Here is a 12,734-nt window from a genome sequence, read left to right as displayed (position 1 = left end):
TTTTGTTAAACATATATTTTTTTTTTATTTTGAGCGTGACACTTCTCCACTAGATAGCAAGGAAAAGTGATAACAATTACACATTACACAAAAGTACTGTACCATTGCCTTTATCTGGAAGGTTTCCGAAGCCTCTACAGTTAATAAGTTAAATAAAGGGCTTGAGTACATAAATATTTGTCTAGGAACCCTACCGTATCTACAACACAGTAAGAATCTACAGGAGGACAAACTTTTACCATACCACGCTGAGTGCAATTGCGTTATAACATTTCAAATATACAAAGCTCTGTTCTTTTTTTTTTTTTTTAATAACAATGGTATGTACAGAATCAATAATCACAGTTTGGTGACTTCAACAGTCCATATTCTAGCAGAGTATTTCCCTTTGGTTTGATATAAAAACCTTGGTTGGTGTATGATAAAGAAGAGAACAAGAACGAGATGCCCCTTTCCTTTAAGTGCACTGTTAACTATCTTACAGATTCGCATTCGCTTCCCTGGCCCTGGTGTCTGTCTAGCCGGGCCGCACTTAAATCAACATAGAGAGCCAAAATGCTATTCAAAAGAAAAGCTAAGTGGGGTATCCGGAGGAAGAGAAGGTTGGGCTTTTAATTTTTAAACTTCAATACTAGGCATATTGGGGAGAAACCCTCCCGGTTATTTTCAGTAAGGTAAAACTGGGAGAGTGTACGTTTGAGTTGGAGTGACATTGGCAGTGGCAGGGGTAGGGACAGGGACAGGGACAAGGGCAGGTGGACAGCCAGCGGAAGAGGTGCCACGTCCTATAGCGCCAAGAGCTGCCTTGTCCGCATCCAGGCTGCTGCGAAGGCGGCTGCGCTCTGTCTATGCCGTCTTGGGAATGAGCTGGTCCTCTGTTTCCATTTGGTCTTGAGTGGTGCTGAATGAGGTGGCCTTTCGGGGCGCGCCCTAGGGGCGCAAGGGCGGAGGGCAGCCTTTAGCACACCTCCTTCCCCGTGCTGGTGCCCGGCAGGATGTTGAGCTGTGTGAGCTGCGCGGCGTGTTCCTTAGCCTTGAGCCTCAGCGCGGCTATGCTCGATGCGCGTCTGTCTGCAGCAGCGGTGGCCGGGTCGGCCAGCGCGCCGGAGGCCACTGCGCCCTCCACCGCGGGTGTGGGCTGTCTCAGGAGCGCAGCCGCGGTCGACGCGCTGGTCAGGGGGGCCATAGTGGAAAAAAGCCTGTGGGGAGAGCAAAGAGCGCGGTCACAGCCTCGTGAGCGGAGCGCGGCTCCCGGGACAGCGAGTCCCGCCACCTGTCACCCAGGCGGCGAGGGTGGAGGGCTAGGAGCAGCTGGCAGAGTCCGGCCCCTGCTGGGGCTCGGGTTGAAAGTGAAGTGGGCTGGTGGCTTGGCCGAAGGAGAGAACCCACCAGGAAAAGAAAGCCCAAAGGACCCGACACGCCTGAATGGGACGAATCCAGAGCCAGAGGCGAGCCCCACAGCCCAAATCACAAGGCCCAAGGGCGTGGATTCTAGGGTTTTGGTTAAGAGAGCTTGTGTTCTGAGGTCTGCACTTGGAGTGCTTGCGGTTCGAAGAAGAGCAAGTGGAAAGGCACTGGAGAGACAAACCGGATGAAAAGAGAGGGGCGGGAGGAATGAAAGAGAAGGGGAAAGCTAGTGGTGGAAGGATCCACAAAGTAGACTAGAAACTGCCCAAGACCCCCCACTGCAGACTATGCACTCTCTCTGGGCTCCTTCTTTCTGAGTGTGAGCGCAGGAAAAGCTACCCTTGAGTGCTGGCCTTCCCATCCGCCAGCGCTGGCCGAGCACCCTCCTCCGCCTGGCTAAACTGCCAGCGCCCGCGGGAAGGAGTGTTCGGGTGGCCGCCTGTTGATTTCCGCCCCTCTGGCCAGCTCGGACCTTCCCGTCGCCCCGCAGCCCCGCAGCCCCACGGAGACATCCTTTCCTTCCTCACCTCCTTCTTTGAGCCCCAGATGCCTCCCCCTAATAGTTCCCAGGGTCGTGAGCCCCAGGCACCACTCAAGCCAATGCCTTATCCTAGGACAGGTGCCAGTGTCCGCGCCACCGCCTCCGTGTGGCACCCCGATTACTCTCCGCGCAGAGATTACACTCATCCCTTCTCCTCAACACCCTTGACCCGCAGCTGAGGCCAGAGCGCCCCATGCCCTCATCTCCACCTTTGTGGCCTGGCGTGTTTTTCCAACCACCTCCCCCAAGGGCTCCTGTTCCAGTCCCCACCCACCCCTTCACCCCCAACCCCCACCCCCGGGAGCGCAATTCAGAATTTCCTCTAGAAATGAGCCCACCTGGGTTCTTGGAGCCCCTGCCCCTCCTCTCCTGCCTTCTCTTCACTCACCATGCCAACCCCCGCCTTCTCTCAACCTCGAGGAATCTCCGGTGTTTCAGCGGGGGTTCGCCTGGTTTTACTAATAGACTTTTGTTGTCAGAGGGGGGAAGTAGGAAGGAGACACAGGACTTTATTTTGTTTCCAGAAAGAAATGATAATGGGTGACCTGGAGGGAGCATAACATGCCCTGGTTCCATTAGGTAAACTGAGGCACCCCCACTTAACTGTACTTAAAGGCGCTTGCTAGGTATTTTCATAGTTTGGTACATTAATTTTCTCTCAAGTCCTACTTTCAATTTTCCCGAGGATAATTTTTTTTGTTAAGTAGTTGCGCAGTTGGATGGATCTATTATTTCTTTGTTCTCCCAAAGAGAGATCATTGAAGCTACATTCAGATTTATTTTCACTGCACTTTCCAACTTAATACTCCCCTCCTTTGTTTCTTTGTCTGTGTGATTATACAGATTTTTTTTATTTCATCATTCAATGTTCTCTTAAAGAAAGGGGGTTATATACAAGGAGATGGCTCTTTTATTTCGTTGTCTTGTGCCGCTGTCGGAGTCGGGGTTCACACATATGGGGGTACTGTTGGCATCGGGTCATAAGTGATAGGGAACATAGAGTCTGGGGAAGAAGAAATAGTTCTGTGCACTTGAAGGGCCTTCTGGCTCCTGGGCTCCTGTAGGGGACCCCAAGTGTGTCCCTCTCCTGCCAAGCTCGGTGGCCTGCAGAAGGACTTTGGCAAGACTTTTAAAGCCCTTCCAGCTCTGTAGCCTTTACCTGTTCATTCAAACCGCCCTGGCGGAGGGATACCTTCGAGCCATACTTTTTGTACACTTTCTTCAACACTTGTGGTTGTTATGGTTGCTACTGTCAATTGCCCTTCCCTGCTTATTTCTAACTCATTGTCCTCAAGACCTACTTTTTCTTTTAAGTAAAAGTTAGAAACTATTTTGTTAAAGTCACTGAGGTTGAGATGTGTCTAGCCCCGTCCTGCCTCCCATCTGACCTCAGCATCTGCTTGTGTAGGAGACAAACAGATTGACAGACGGACAAACAGAGCCTCTTTAAGGCTATAGTTACCTGCCAAATGCTGGGCTGATGAAGGCAGGGTGCCGGAACACGGCTGCTCCTAGAAAAGTGCTCAGGCCCAGCGGCGCCCCGCTGGGCGGCAGGCTAGCAGAGCCCGGGGGCGGAGGTAGGCTCGGGAAGGCAGCTGCAGCCGCCGCAGCGGCGGCGGTCCAGGCCGAGTCAAGCGCAGGGTGATGCGGGGGGAAGGGGCTGGCGTCCAGGTAGGGGCTGAGCGGGTGGGTAGCCGAGAGTGGCCCGGGAAAGGGCAGCCCCGGGGGGTGGGTCTGCGCGCCAGCTTTCTCCCGCTTGCGCCACTTGGCCCGACGGTTCTGGAACCACACCTGCAAAATGGAGAGAGGCCGGGTTGGCTTGGCTCTACCTTAGAGCCTTCTCTCCCTCCTTCTACTGTTCCTGAACCCACTCTGGCCTTCTGTGTGAAAAGATGCCCAGATTTTAATTCAGTAGAAACCACTGAACAAGCAAACTCTTAAATGTGGTGTCTATATCTAGCCCACGCTTCCAAGAGTCAGGAAAGTTAAAACATGGATGGAGTCACCAGGGTTGCCAGGTCTGGGCTGACCCTTCTTTACTGCAAGACTTCACTTTAGGTCACTTAAGCCTCTCTGGACCTCAGTTTTCTAATCTGTAAAATGGGGCCAATAAAACTGGTCTCATAAGACTCTAGTGAGAACGAGTTTATAAGGCAACAGATGAAAATGCACAATGGTGAATGTTGAGAACGGGCAGGCATCAGTCCATGAACCGCAAGTCTGTTCTGCATACTCGAGATGTTCACGTATTTTAGGTTTACCCAAGAGCCTGGGCAATGTCTGCTCTCTCTTAAATAGGATAGGATAGTTTGGATAGGATTGAGATTAAGGAGAGAGACTTGCTTCCAGAAAGTGAAAAATAGGTGTACATTTTAGAGGGCTAGTTCTCCATGAAATGAGAAAGGGGGTCCAAAGCTGGCTCTCTGCAGGGACTTTATATGACACATCACTGACTACTGGGAGGACTAAGGCAGGATCACCTGAGCACAGTAAATCAGAGGGCAGGGTTTGCCCCACTTCAGAGCAAACAGGGCCTTCCCGCCCCCCCGGGGGGGGGGAATGTGCTTTCAGTTGGTTCTTTAAATAAGGTAGTTCCGGGCTCGGAGGAGGTTTCCAGCCGGAGGTATTTTCCTAATTGTTAATAAGAAGCACTTTGAATAGAGACCTTTACCTGAAACATGGCAGCCACCATCATCTAAAAATATCCCCCAAGAGCATGAAATCATTTTTATGTGACCTGCTCATCACTCCCACAGTTCAGAAGCTATGCTCCTTCTCCCCAGAAGGCATCAAGATTTTTTAGGGCTGAGTTTGTGACTGTACATGAGTCTAAAAATTAAGAATGAACACTAGGGTTATACAGAATTATATTAAAATATGATGTGAGTTATCACACAGGAACATCTTTTTTTTTTTAATTTAAAAACATCTTTCAAATTTCCAAGCTGGCTGGGAGTGAGGTGTACTAGCAGCTAAACTTGGTTGGACTTCTATACAGTCATCCTGGTCAAGAAAAAAAAAATCAAGAATCCAAACTGGTTGATTTACTTAAGGTTCTCGGGAAAAGGACCCATACATTCATCAGCCTTCAAATAAACTATGTGTGCATTATAGAAACGCTCTACTTTGGAGACCCAAGGCTTAAAAAAGTTAGACTGTAGTTAGATTAGCCTGGGTGGGTAGCTTTCTCACATCCAATCTGTCTAGACAAGAATATCCACCATTTCTCCATCACAGGGAAAGGAATAAAGGAAGGGAAGTGGGGGGGGGCAGCGTAGGCAGAAGGGCCTTAAATAACATGGAATCCTTTCTAAAGTGAGATCCTCTGTCTCTTGGGCTCTCTGGCTCAACTGCAATTATCAAGATGTCCCCTGCAATTTCTCATTATTGAATTAATACCTCTGAGGCCCCCAAAGGTAAACGAAAGGACTCTGATAATTCATATTCACTTAATTACATCTTCTCCAGTGAATAGTGGGGAGAGGAGAAGGGGAGGGGGCGCTCTCCTTCTTTTAAAAAGTTATTTAACTTTCCCACGACTTGTTCCCCTGAGCTGAAAATGTGGAGTTGCTGTCACATCTCTGTTTGACAATGGAGAAATGTGTCAACAGAAAGGAGGGAGCAAGCCTCATCATTAGCCCTCTAATGCAAGAAGCTGTTGTGTATTAAATGAGCCATATGGAATTTATTGTGCTTTATCAGCGCTTGATTTTGACTGTAAAGTGATTCACTCAGCTCCTAACCCGAGGACATCTGTTTTCTGTTGGCCATTGGGGCTGCCCAGTGTTGATCGTCTCTTTGGTTATGAGGCCTGGGTTCGGAAATGCACTCTGGTATGGGGCTGCAAACACCTTTAATAGCATTGCACTCACTCCCTATTAGATCAATGTGGGCTCATTGCTATAAAAAATGGGAAATCAAATAGCATTAGCCAGCTCCTTGTGCAGGGCGGAGGGGAAATCAAACAGCATTTTGCCTTCAAATGGCCCTGTTTGTTCTAGCACTAAGTGGGCTTTTATGAAGCCCGATTGGAGACTTAATCGCAGCCAAATACCTGCTTGGAGCTGAGCGGATTTGTCTAACAACCAAATCCATGCTCCATCCTATTATTTCAATCAGGAGAAGTCGGCTGGTGGATTGTTTTCTATAGGGGCCTTGGGTACCAGGTTGGGGTAAGGGCTGCTGAGCTACACTCTCAGGGACTAGAAAAGCCCCAATTGAGCCTCAACTACTTTAAGCTCCCAGAACCAGAAATCTTCCCCTCCTACTTCCTAGTTTGCAGCTTGCATTTGAAATATCTTTTCGTGTTTGAGTGCTTGAGATTGGATTCTCTTCTTTTTATTTGAAGGGCAGCCCTCTACCCCCACTTTTCCCACCCTAGCCCTCCTTTTCCTCTTTTTGGAGCTCACCTGGACTCGGGCCTCAGTCAGGTCCAGCCTCATGGCCAGCTCCTCCCTATAAGAAAGCAACATCCAGGCAGGTCAGTTAGGCACCCCGTAACCTTCTCTCAGCCACCTTCCCCTTCATGAGAGCTTCGTCCAGTCCACACCCCAAGTACAAGGGTATCTTCGCCTCTAGCACGCCTACTCTTTGAAAACAGGGAAAAAACCCAGCAGGGAGACAGATACCAAATATCATACATTATATTATAACATATAAAGTGACAGGGGGGGTGAATTCTTGAGTCCATAAGTCTTCAAACTTAGACAAATGTGTTTTGTCTCAATCTCTCTTAGGGTAGAGTAGGGTGGGAAACACACACACACACACACACACACACACACACACACACAGAGGCACAGTGCTCATTACCCTGTTTTATCCAAATACTAAATGGAAGAAGAGCTACAATTTTTATTTTCTACCCTCTTGGCTTTGTTTTGCTTTCTTAAAAACTAGATCTCTTTCCCTTTCTACCCCTCTTCACAGCTCTTTGCCTTTCCTCCATCTCCCCCTCCCCCTCTACCCTCCCTTCCCCCGTAGGTCACACTCCCCATTACCCTCTGGAGATATGGTAAGCTTGTTAAGAGTTCAGTGGGGTAATTTTTCGATTAAACAAAATTCTGCGCACCTCCTGACTCCAGTGCCCACTACAAACCCTGCCCATCTCAGGGGAAGTCAATTTAGTTGAAACCCTACCCCGTTATTGCAGTTATTACTGCGACAATTAAGGCAAATAGGAAACCATTAAGATGCTGTAAAACGGCTTACGACCTGTTTACCGAAAATATGAGCGCGCCGAGAATAATTGGCTCTCTGCTCCCCAATATGAAAGAGCAGGACTGCTTAAGCCTGGGTCCTGGGTCTATGCTGCCTGCCGGACCGGGTAGGCACCTGAAACTTCTTCAGCATCAAGAAAAGAATCAGTTTACTAAGCATCTTCCTTTGAACACGCTTCCCATCCTATCCCCTTTGCAGAGAGCACCAGCAAATCTAAAACTCTACTTTAGTCTGGCTGGGCTATAGCCTCGGAGCTAGGCCTGCTGAGCTGCAAAGAAATGGGGGTGGGGCGGTAAAAAGGAGTTGCCCAGGTTTTGTACTTTGGTCTCCCCCACATGCTAAAAGGGCGGACTTGGATGCTAAGCGACACTGTCTCCTTTCCTTCTTGTTAAGTACACATGTCTGATAAACGCAGAAATAAAATAAGATAAAAGCTGAAGCCGATGGTCCCGTTAGCTACTTGATAGCACCCATTGACTTTGAGTTTTATTTCCGTCTTCAAAGACTGAGTGACCCGGAGGAGGACCAAGTTTCAGTGCCCTCGCCTGCATTAAATTTACTTTTTGGTTGCTTCTGGCTACAAGAGTTTGGCAACTGCCAGACCAACTATGTTTTGGAGTTGGCTCAGGCCATGAGTCCTAAGCAGAGATTTCTCTGGTTCAAAAGGACAGGCAGCTTCCCCCCCACCCCCTCGAAAATGCACATTGAAAAGCTGCACACGTCTCCAGCGAAGGAGCTGCCGGGCTTGAGGAGTGCGCGAGCCAGGCGCTCATAGGTCTCATTCTCTGTTCTCACTGGGAGGCCGGTCTCTTTCTTTCTTCTCACATTTGCCCCTAACCCTGGCTCCTTGTCTTAGCGAAAATCTTGGCCTATGGGTGGGGAAGGCTCCAAGCCTGCTTGTACCCCTAGGGCGGCTGAATAAGCAGGGGCTCCGAGGCTCCACTATCCCCACCCGTCCAAGTTTCTCAGATAGAGAAGTGCAGTGTACATTAGTCCAAGAGACAAAATCCTGCCCCCACCCCCACCTCAGCTGCTTGATTTACTGTCTGCCACGTTTCCAGAAATCCTGGTTCACCCCCATAAACCCGTTTACAGTAAAGTCCTGCTAGGTTTAGTGGGCCTGGGGGGTGGGGTGGAGACAGAGACACCGAGGAAGATTCTGGCTGAAGCCTTTCTGGTGTACAGACAGATACCAAACACTGCTTAATTCTGACTTCTTTGGTTATTTCAGGAGTCCCCAAGTGACAAAAACTCGGATCTTTTTAAAGGTCTTCTCTGAAGGCAAGGGCTCCAGTTTTCCTGAGAACAGCGTAACTGATACCTACTAGACTCTTGGGCCACCGGGCGGGGGTGGATAGTGCACATAGTCCACGGGTCAAAAATAGCGCCTGCTCTCCGGCAGTGTTTCCTGGGCCTGGCCAGGACCTGGCCCGAGCCTCAGCACTGGGAGCAGTCCTTGTGTGAGCGCCCAATGTGGCTGCTTTGGTGCTCTTTGGAGAGGCCGTTTGGCTCTAAAACTTGTCATTTGGAAACATTAAAGTTTCGGAAGAGACAAAAAGAAACCACACCAACAGAAACTTAAAGCCCAAGTATACTTGTGTGTGTGTGTAGTGTGTGGGGGGCAGTACTAGGGGGCCAAAGGAACATATTTGGCCAGGAGTCTCCTGAGCAGTTCCCAGGAGCAGAGAGGTTCCCGGACTCTGGGGACCCTCCTCTATTCCACCCTCCTGGGCCCTTTCAGTCCCCAGCAACATACCTGGTGAAGACATCAGGGTAGTGTGTCTTCTGGAAGGCCCGCTCCAGTTCCTCCAGCTGGTAACTGGTGAACGTGGTGCGGTAGCGCCTCTGTTTGCGCTTCAGCAGCCCCTCCTCCGAGTCGCTGCCTGCGGACAGGCACACGCTGTCCTCACCATCCTTGCCCTCGGCGTCCTCCGGGTGCAGCATCAGCTCTTCCTTGGGGGACAGCTCCCCGCCCTCGGTGGCCACGGCGGCGGCGGCGGCTGCGGCGGCAGCGGCCACCGTGCCGGTGGCGGCCACCGAGCAGCGCCTGGGCTCCTTGAGCAGCGCGCGGGCATCGTCGTCCAGCAGCTCCTCCTCGTCGTCCTCCAGCAGCTCCTCTTCCTCATCTTCATCTTCCTCATCCTCCAACAGCTCCTCGTCGTCGTCCTCGGTGCCCGCGCCACCACCCGCCGCCGGGGCACTTCCGGGTCCGCTGGCCGCGCTGAGGCGCTCCTCGGGGTGAGCGACGCCCCCCGGGCCACCCAGCTCGTCCAGGGCGGGCGGCGGTGGCACGAAGGGCGCCCCGTTCTCGCGGTACGACTTGCTGCGGCTGATGCTCACCTGCGGTGCCTGGCTGATCTTGAGCGTGTCCCAGGCAGCGGCGGCGGCGGCGGCCACGGCCCCCGCGCTGTCCTGACGCTCCCCTGGCCGTGCAGCTGCCGGTGGCGGTGGAGGAACCTCTCCACGGGGACCCGCGGTGCCGGTGGCCGTGGCTGCCGCGGCCGCCGCCGCTGCCGCCGCCGCCGCCGCCGCTGCTGCGCCCTGGAGGAGGCGGCCCCCGCCCGGGCCGTACAGGCGCCGCAGCTTGGGTGGCAGGTGCAGCTCAGCCTCGAACGGGGCGCTGCTGCTCTTGGGGGAGCCTGCGGGCAAGGAAAAGTGGTCAGCGCGCTAGCCCGACCGTTTGTTCCCCCGCCTCGCAGCTGTTGGGAGCCGGCTGCTTGGCCGCCTCCGTGCCCCCTATCCTTGGCTTCAGCTCCCTTTCCTTGCACACTTTTTTTCAGATTCCTTTTTTCTTTTGCTCCTTTCATGAGCCCCGGTCCCGCCTTTTACCTTCGTCCTGTCATTGCTTTCTCCTTCTGCTCTTTATTTCCTGTTTTCTTTCTCTCTACCACTTTCTTTCTTTACTACTCCTTTCGCCCCCTCCCTTATTTTTCTTTCCTTCTCTTTCTACTTTCTCTTCACTCCTTTCCTCGTCCTTTTCTCCTCTACTTGCCTTTCTGGTTTTTCCTTCATGATTCCACTTTCCCTCTCTATCTTATTTCACTCCTTTCTCTTTCATCCTTCTCTTCGTTTTAGGGTGGGGCAAATTTTTAAAAAATCGAACAACTTAAAAAAAAAAATCACCACTACTCTGAAAACTTCGTACCAGACCTCTGCCAGCCGTCCTGTCCTATGGGCCTCAGGGTAGCAAGAGGGGCGCTGCCCCGCGGGCGACCCCTGCGGGGCGAAGCGGCCTGGGTCTCAGGGCCCTGAGCACCAGCCCTGTCCCAACAGCCCACAGCGGCAGGAGGCAAGGTTCCCTAGCCCAAAATGGCAAAGGAAAAAAAAATCTGGAGAAAATTTGGAAAGAAATGTCTGGAGCGGAGGACAGGGGTGGGGTTCAACAGGCACAGGCCGCTCCTTCCCTTGGAGGAAGCGCCTGGCACAGGTGCCCTTGCAGGCTAAAAAAAGAAAAGGGAAAAAGTCAGTTTTATTTTAGAAAGTCTCATTCTCGCAGCCTTTCGCTCCAATCTTCCAAATGGTGTTGCTACTGGATCACTGGTTTCAGGGTTTAAAAGACACCAACAATTCTTTGCCTGCAGCACCTCTGCATCCAACTCACGGGGGAACTTGAGTATTAGTTCAGAGGACCAAAGGACACTTGTTTTGGATTTTTTTTTTTAATTTCAGAAGAGAAAACACTTTAGATATCTCAACTCTTAAAATAAAAAAATAACACAGTAGAGAAAAGTAGCACCCAGAAGCTATACATTTCATGCATTTCAAATACAGTAAGTTGCTGTTTAGAGAACCCTAGGGTAATGTTTTCTGCAACACTTGCCTTTAAAGGGCCATCAACAATGTACAATTAAAAACTAAGAGGAAACGCAAAACACGTCGTATAAAGAAATCTTCCAAAGGAGAAAGGCCAGAGTTCACCTTGCCTGAAGACACCACCACCACTCCTTAGTTTCGGGGGTTCCTGTCTCCCGCGAAGTTGCTGCTTTTAAAGGATTTAAGAGCATCTGCTGCTTCAGCGCTATTGGGGCACACCCAAGGCCACCAAAAGGGACTTTTAATCGCATTTAAGTATCTAAGAGTCCCACCCCCAAGTGAAGCTTGGGCCCCTGCTTTTTCTGAAAGGAGAGGTAGAGAAGGTCCCTCTCTCTAAGGCCCCAGGCCCTAGAGTTCTCCCTTCTCTTTCCTGTGTCTCCAACTTGACAAGTCCCAGGCCCTTGGTCACCAGTTTCAAACATTCAAACCAATGCCCAATGCCCTTTTGCAGGTGCCTGTCCAGCACAACCTTACCTTGCATGGCTTTTTCCTGGTCAGCGCGGCTGGCCAGCGGGGCAGGCAAGCTCTGCGAGGCTCCCAGAAGCCTCATTTTGCATGGGCTTCTCCGGCCCAGGATGCTGTCGATGCAGTAGGAGGAGAGCAAAGTTGGCGATTTACTCTTGCACTCGGGCCTCTCAGAGCAGCCCTCTTCCTGGTACTGATTGCTCATGGCTGGAGCTGTTTCCTTGGGCTCAGAGAGCGGACCTCTGCTCGCCTCTCTTGGCGGGTAGGATGAAAGAGTGTGTGTTTGGGATGGGTTGGATGGCTGATTATAACAGGTATTACTGTGATCTTTGTTCCTTTCTGTCCCCCTCGGTTGCGGGCTCCCACTCTGACCTCAGCCGGAGCTCGTCCTCTCCGCGCTCAGGACAAGCGGTAACAAGTGTAGTGAGCTGGGGGCGCGGAGCTCTGGTGTCTCTCTGCTCCACGTGCTGAGAGGCGCTCTCTGATTGGCTCTCGACAGAGGCCGGGCTGCGTAAGCCTGCTGGCAAAGCGCAAAGCGCGAACTGGATTCTGGAGGGGCCTGCGAGTGTGGGGGCAGGGAACTAGCAGCTGGCACGCACCAGAGCCAAATGTCCTTTTCTTTCTTTCTCTTTCTCTCCTTTTAAACTTAACAACTTTCAAACTTTGCTATCGTTTTCTTGTCGCTCCTTCTTGTCTTTAGGGTTACTCTTAGTTGTAGCTCATTTGGGTACTAGGTTTGTGGGTGCCACTTGGACTTCGGGCGCCTCTTCCACCATCCAGAAGACCTAGCTCCCTGGAGGCGAAGCTATATAAGAGTCAAGTTGAGATCGACCTGGCTGGCGTTTTTTTTTTTTTTTTTTAATGCCGACTTTGTCCTCCTAGGACAGCGTCTTGACTTATGCGCTGTTCAGGCTCCATCCTCTCTAGGACCAATGGACCTCCGATGTGCCAGGAGGAACCATCTGCTCTCTGAACGGTTGCTTTTCTCCTGTGGCTCAAAGCTTAGAGTTATTTGTCCTCATCCGGAACCTATCTGTTGCTCTCTTATTAATATCAGCTCCCAACATTCTCTGTCTCCGTTTTGTTTTTAACTCTGGAACAGGAAAAAGGCCCTTAAATACAGAGCTCTGCTAAAGGCAGAGTCTTTCCTGAAGTATCCAGAGAGGTGAGAGGAACTGGAGACAGAGGAGAGAGAGAGGAGAGAGGGGAGAGGAGAGAGAGGAGAGGGGAGAGGGGAGAGGAGAGAGGAGAGAGAAGGGAGAAAGGAGAGGAGAGAGAGAAGGGAGAG

At 51.3% G+C, this 12,734-nt stretch overlaps 1 protein-coding gene across 1 annotated transcript; it reads right to left on the bottom strand.

Moving 5' to 3' along the window:
• Nucleotides 1-12,281, bottom strand: Arx (aristaless related homeobox). The gene is made up of 5 exons (XM_031364847.1): nucleotides 11,456-12,281; nucleotides 8,925-9,807; nucleotides 6,358-6,403; nucleotides 3,411-3,739; nucleotides 1-1,199 (listed from the first exon to the last, which is right to left on the bottom strand). Exons 1-5 carry the CDS (start codon nucleotides 11,649-11,651, stop codon nucleotides 959-961), a joined length of 1,695 nt encoding a protein of 564 aa, XP_031220707.1. The 5' UTR covers nucleotides 11,652-12,281; the 3' UTR covers nucleotides 1-958.
• Between the last annotated feature and the right edge of the window lie 453 nt (nucleotides 12,282-12,734).

The sequence above is a fragment of the Mastomys coucha genome, chromosome X, assembly GCF_008632895.1.
Source record: "Mastomys coucha isolate ucsf_1 chromosome X, UCSF_Mcou_1, whole genome shotgun sequence".
Lineage (NCBI taxonomy): Eukaryota > Metazoa > Chordata > Mammalia > Rodentia > Muridae > Mastomys > Mastomys coucha.
This window is presented reverse-complemented; position numbering and strand designations above follow the sequence as displayed.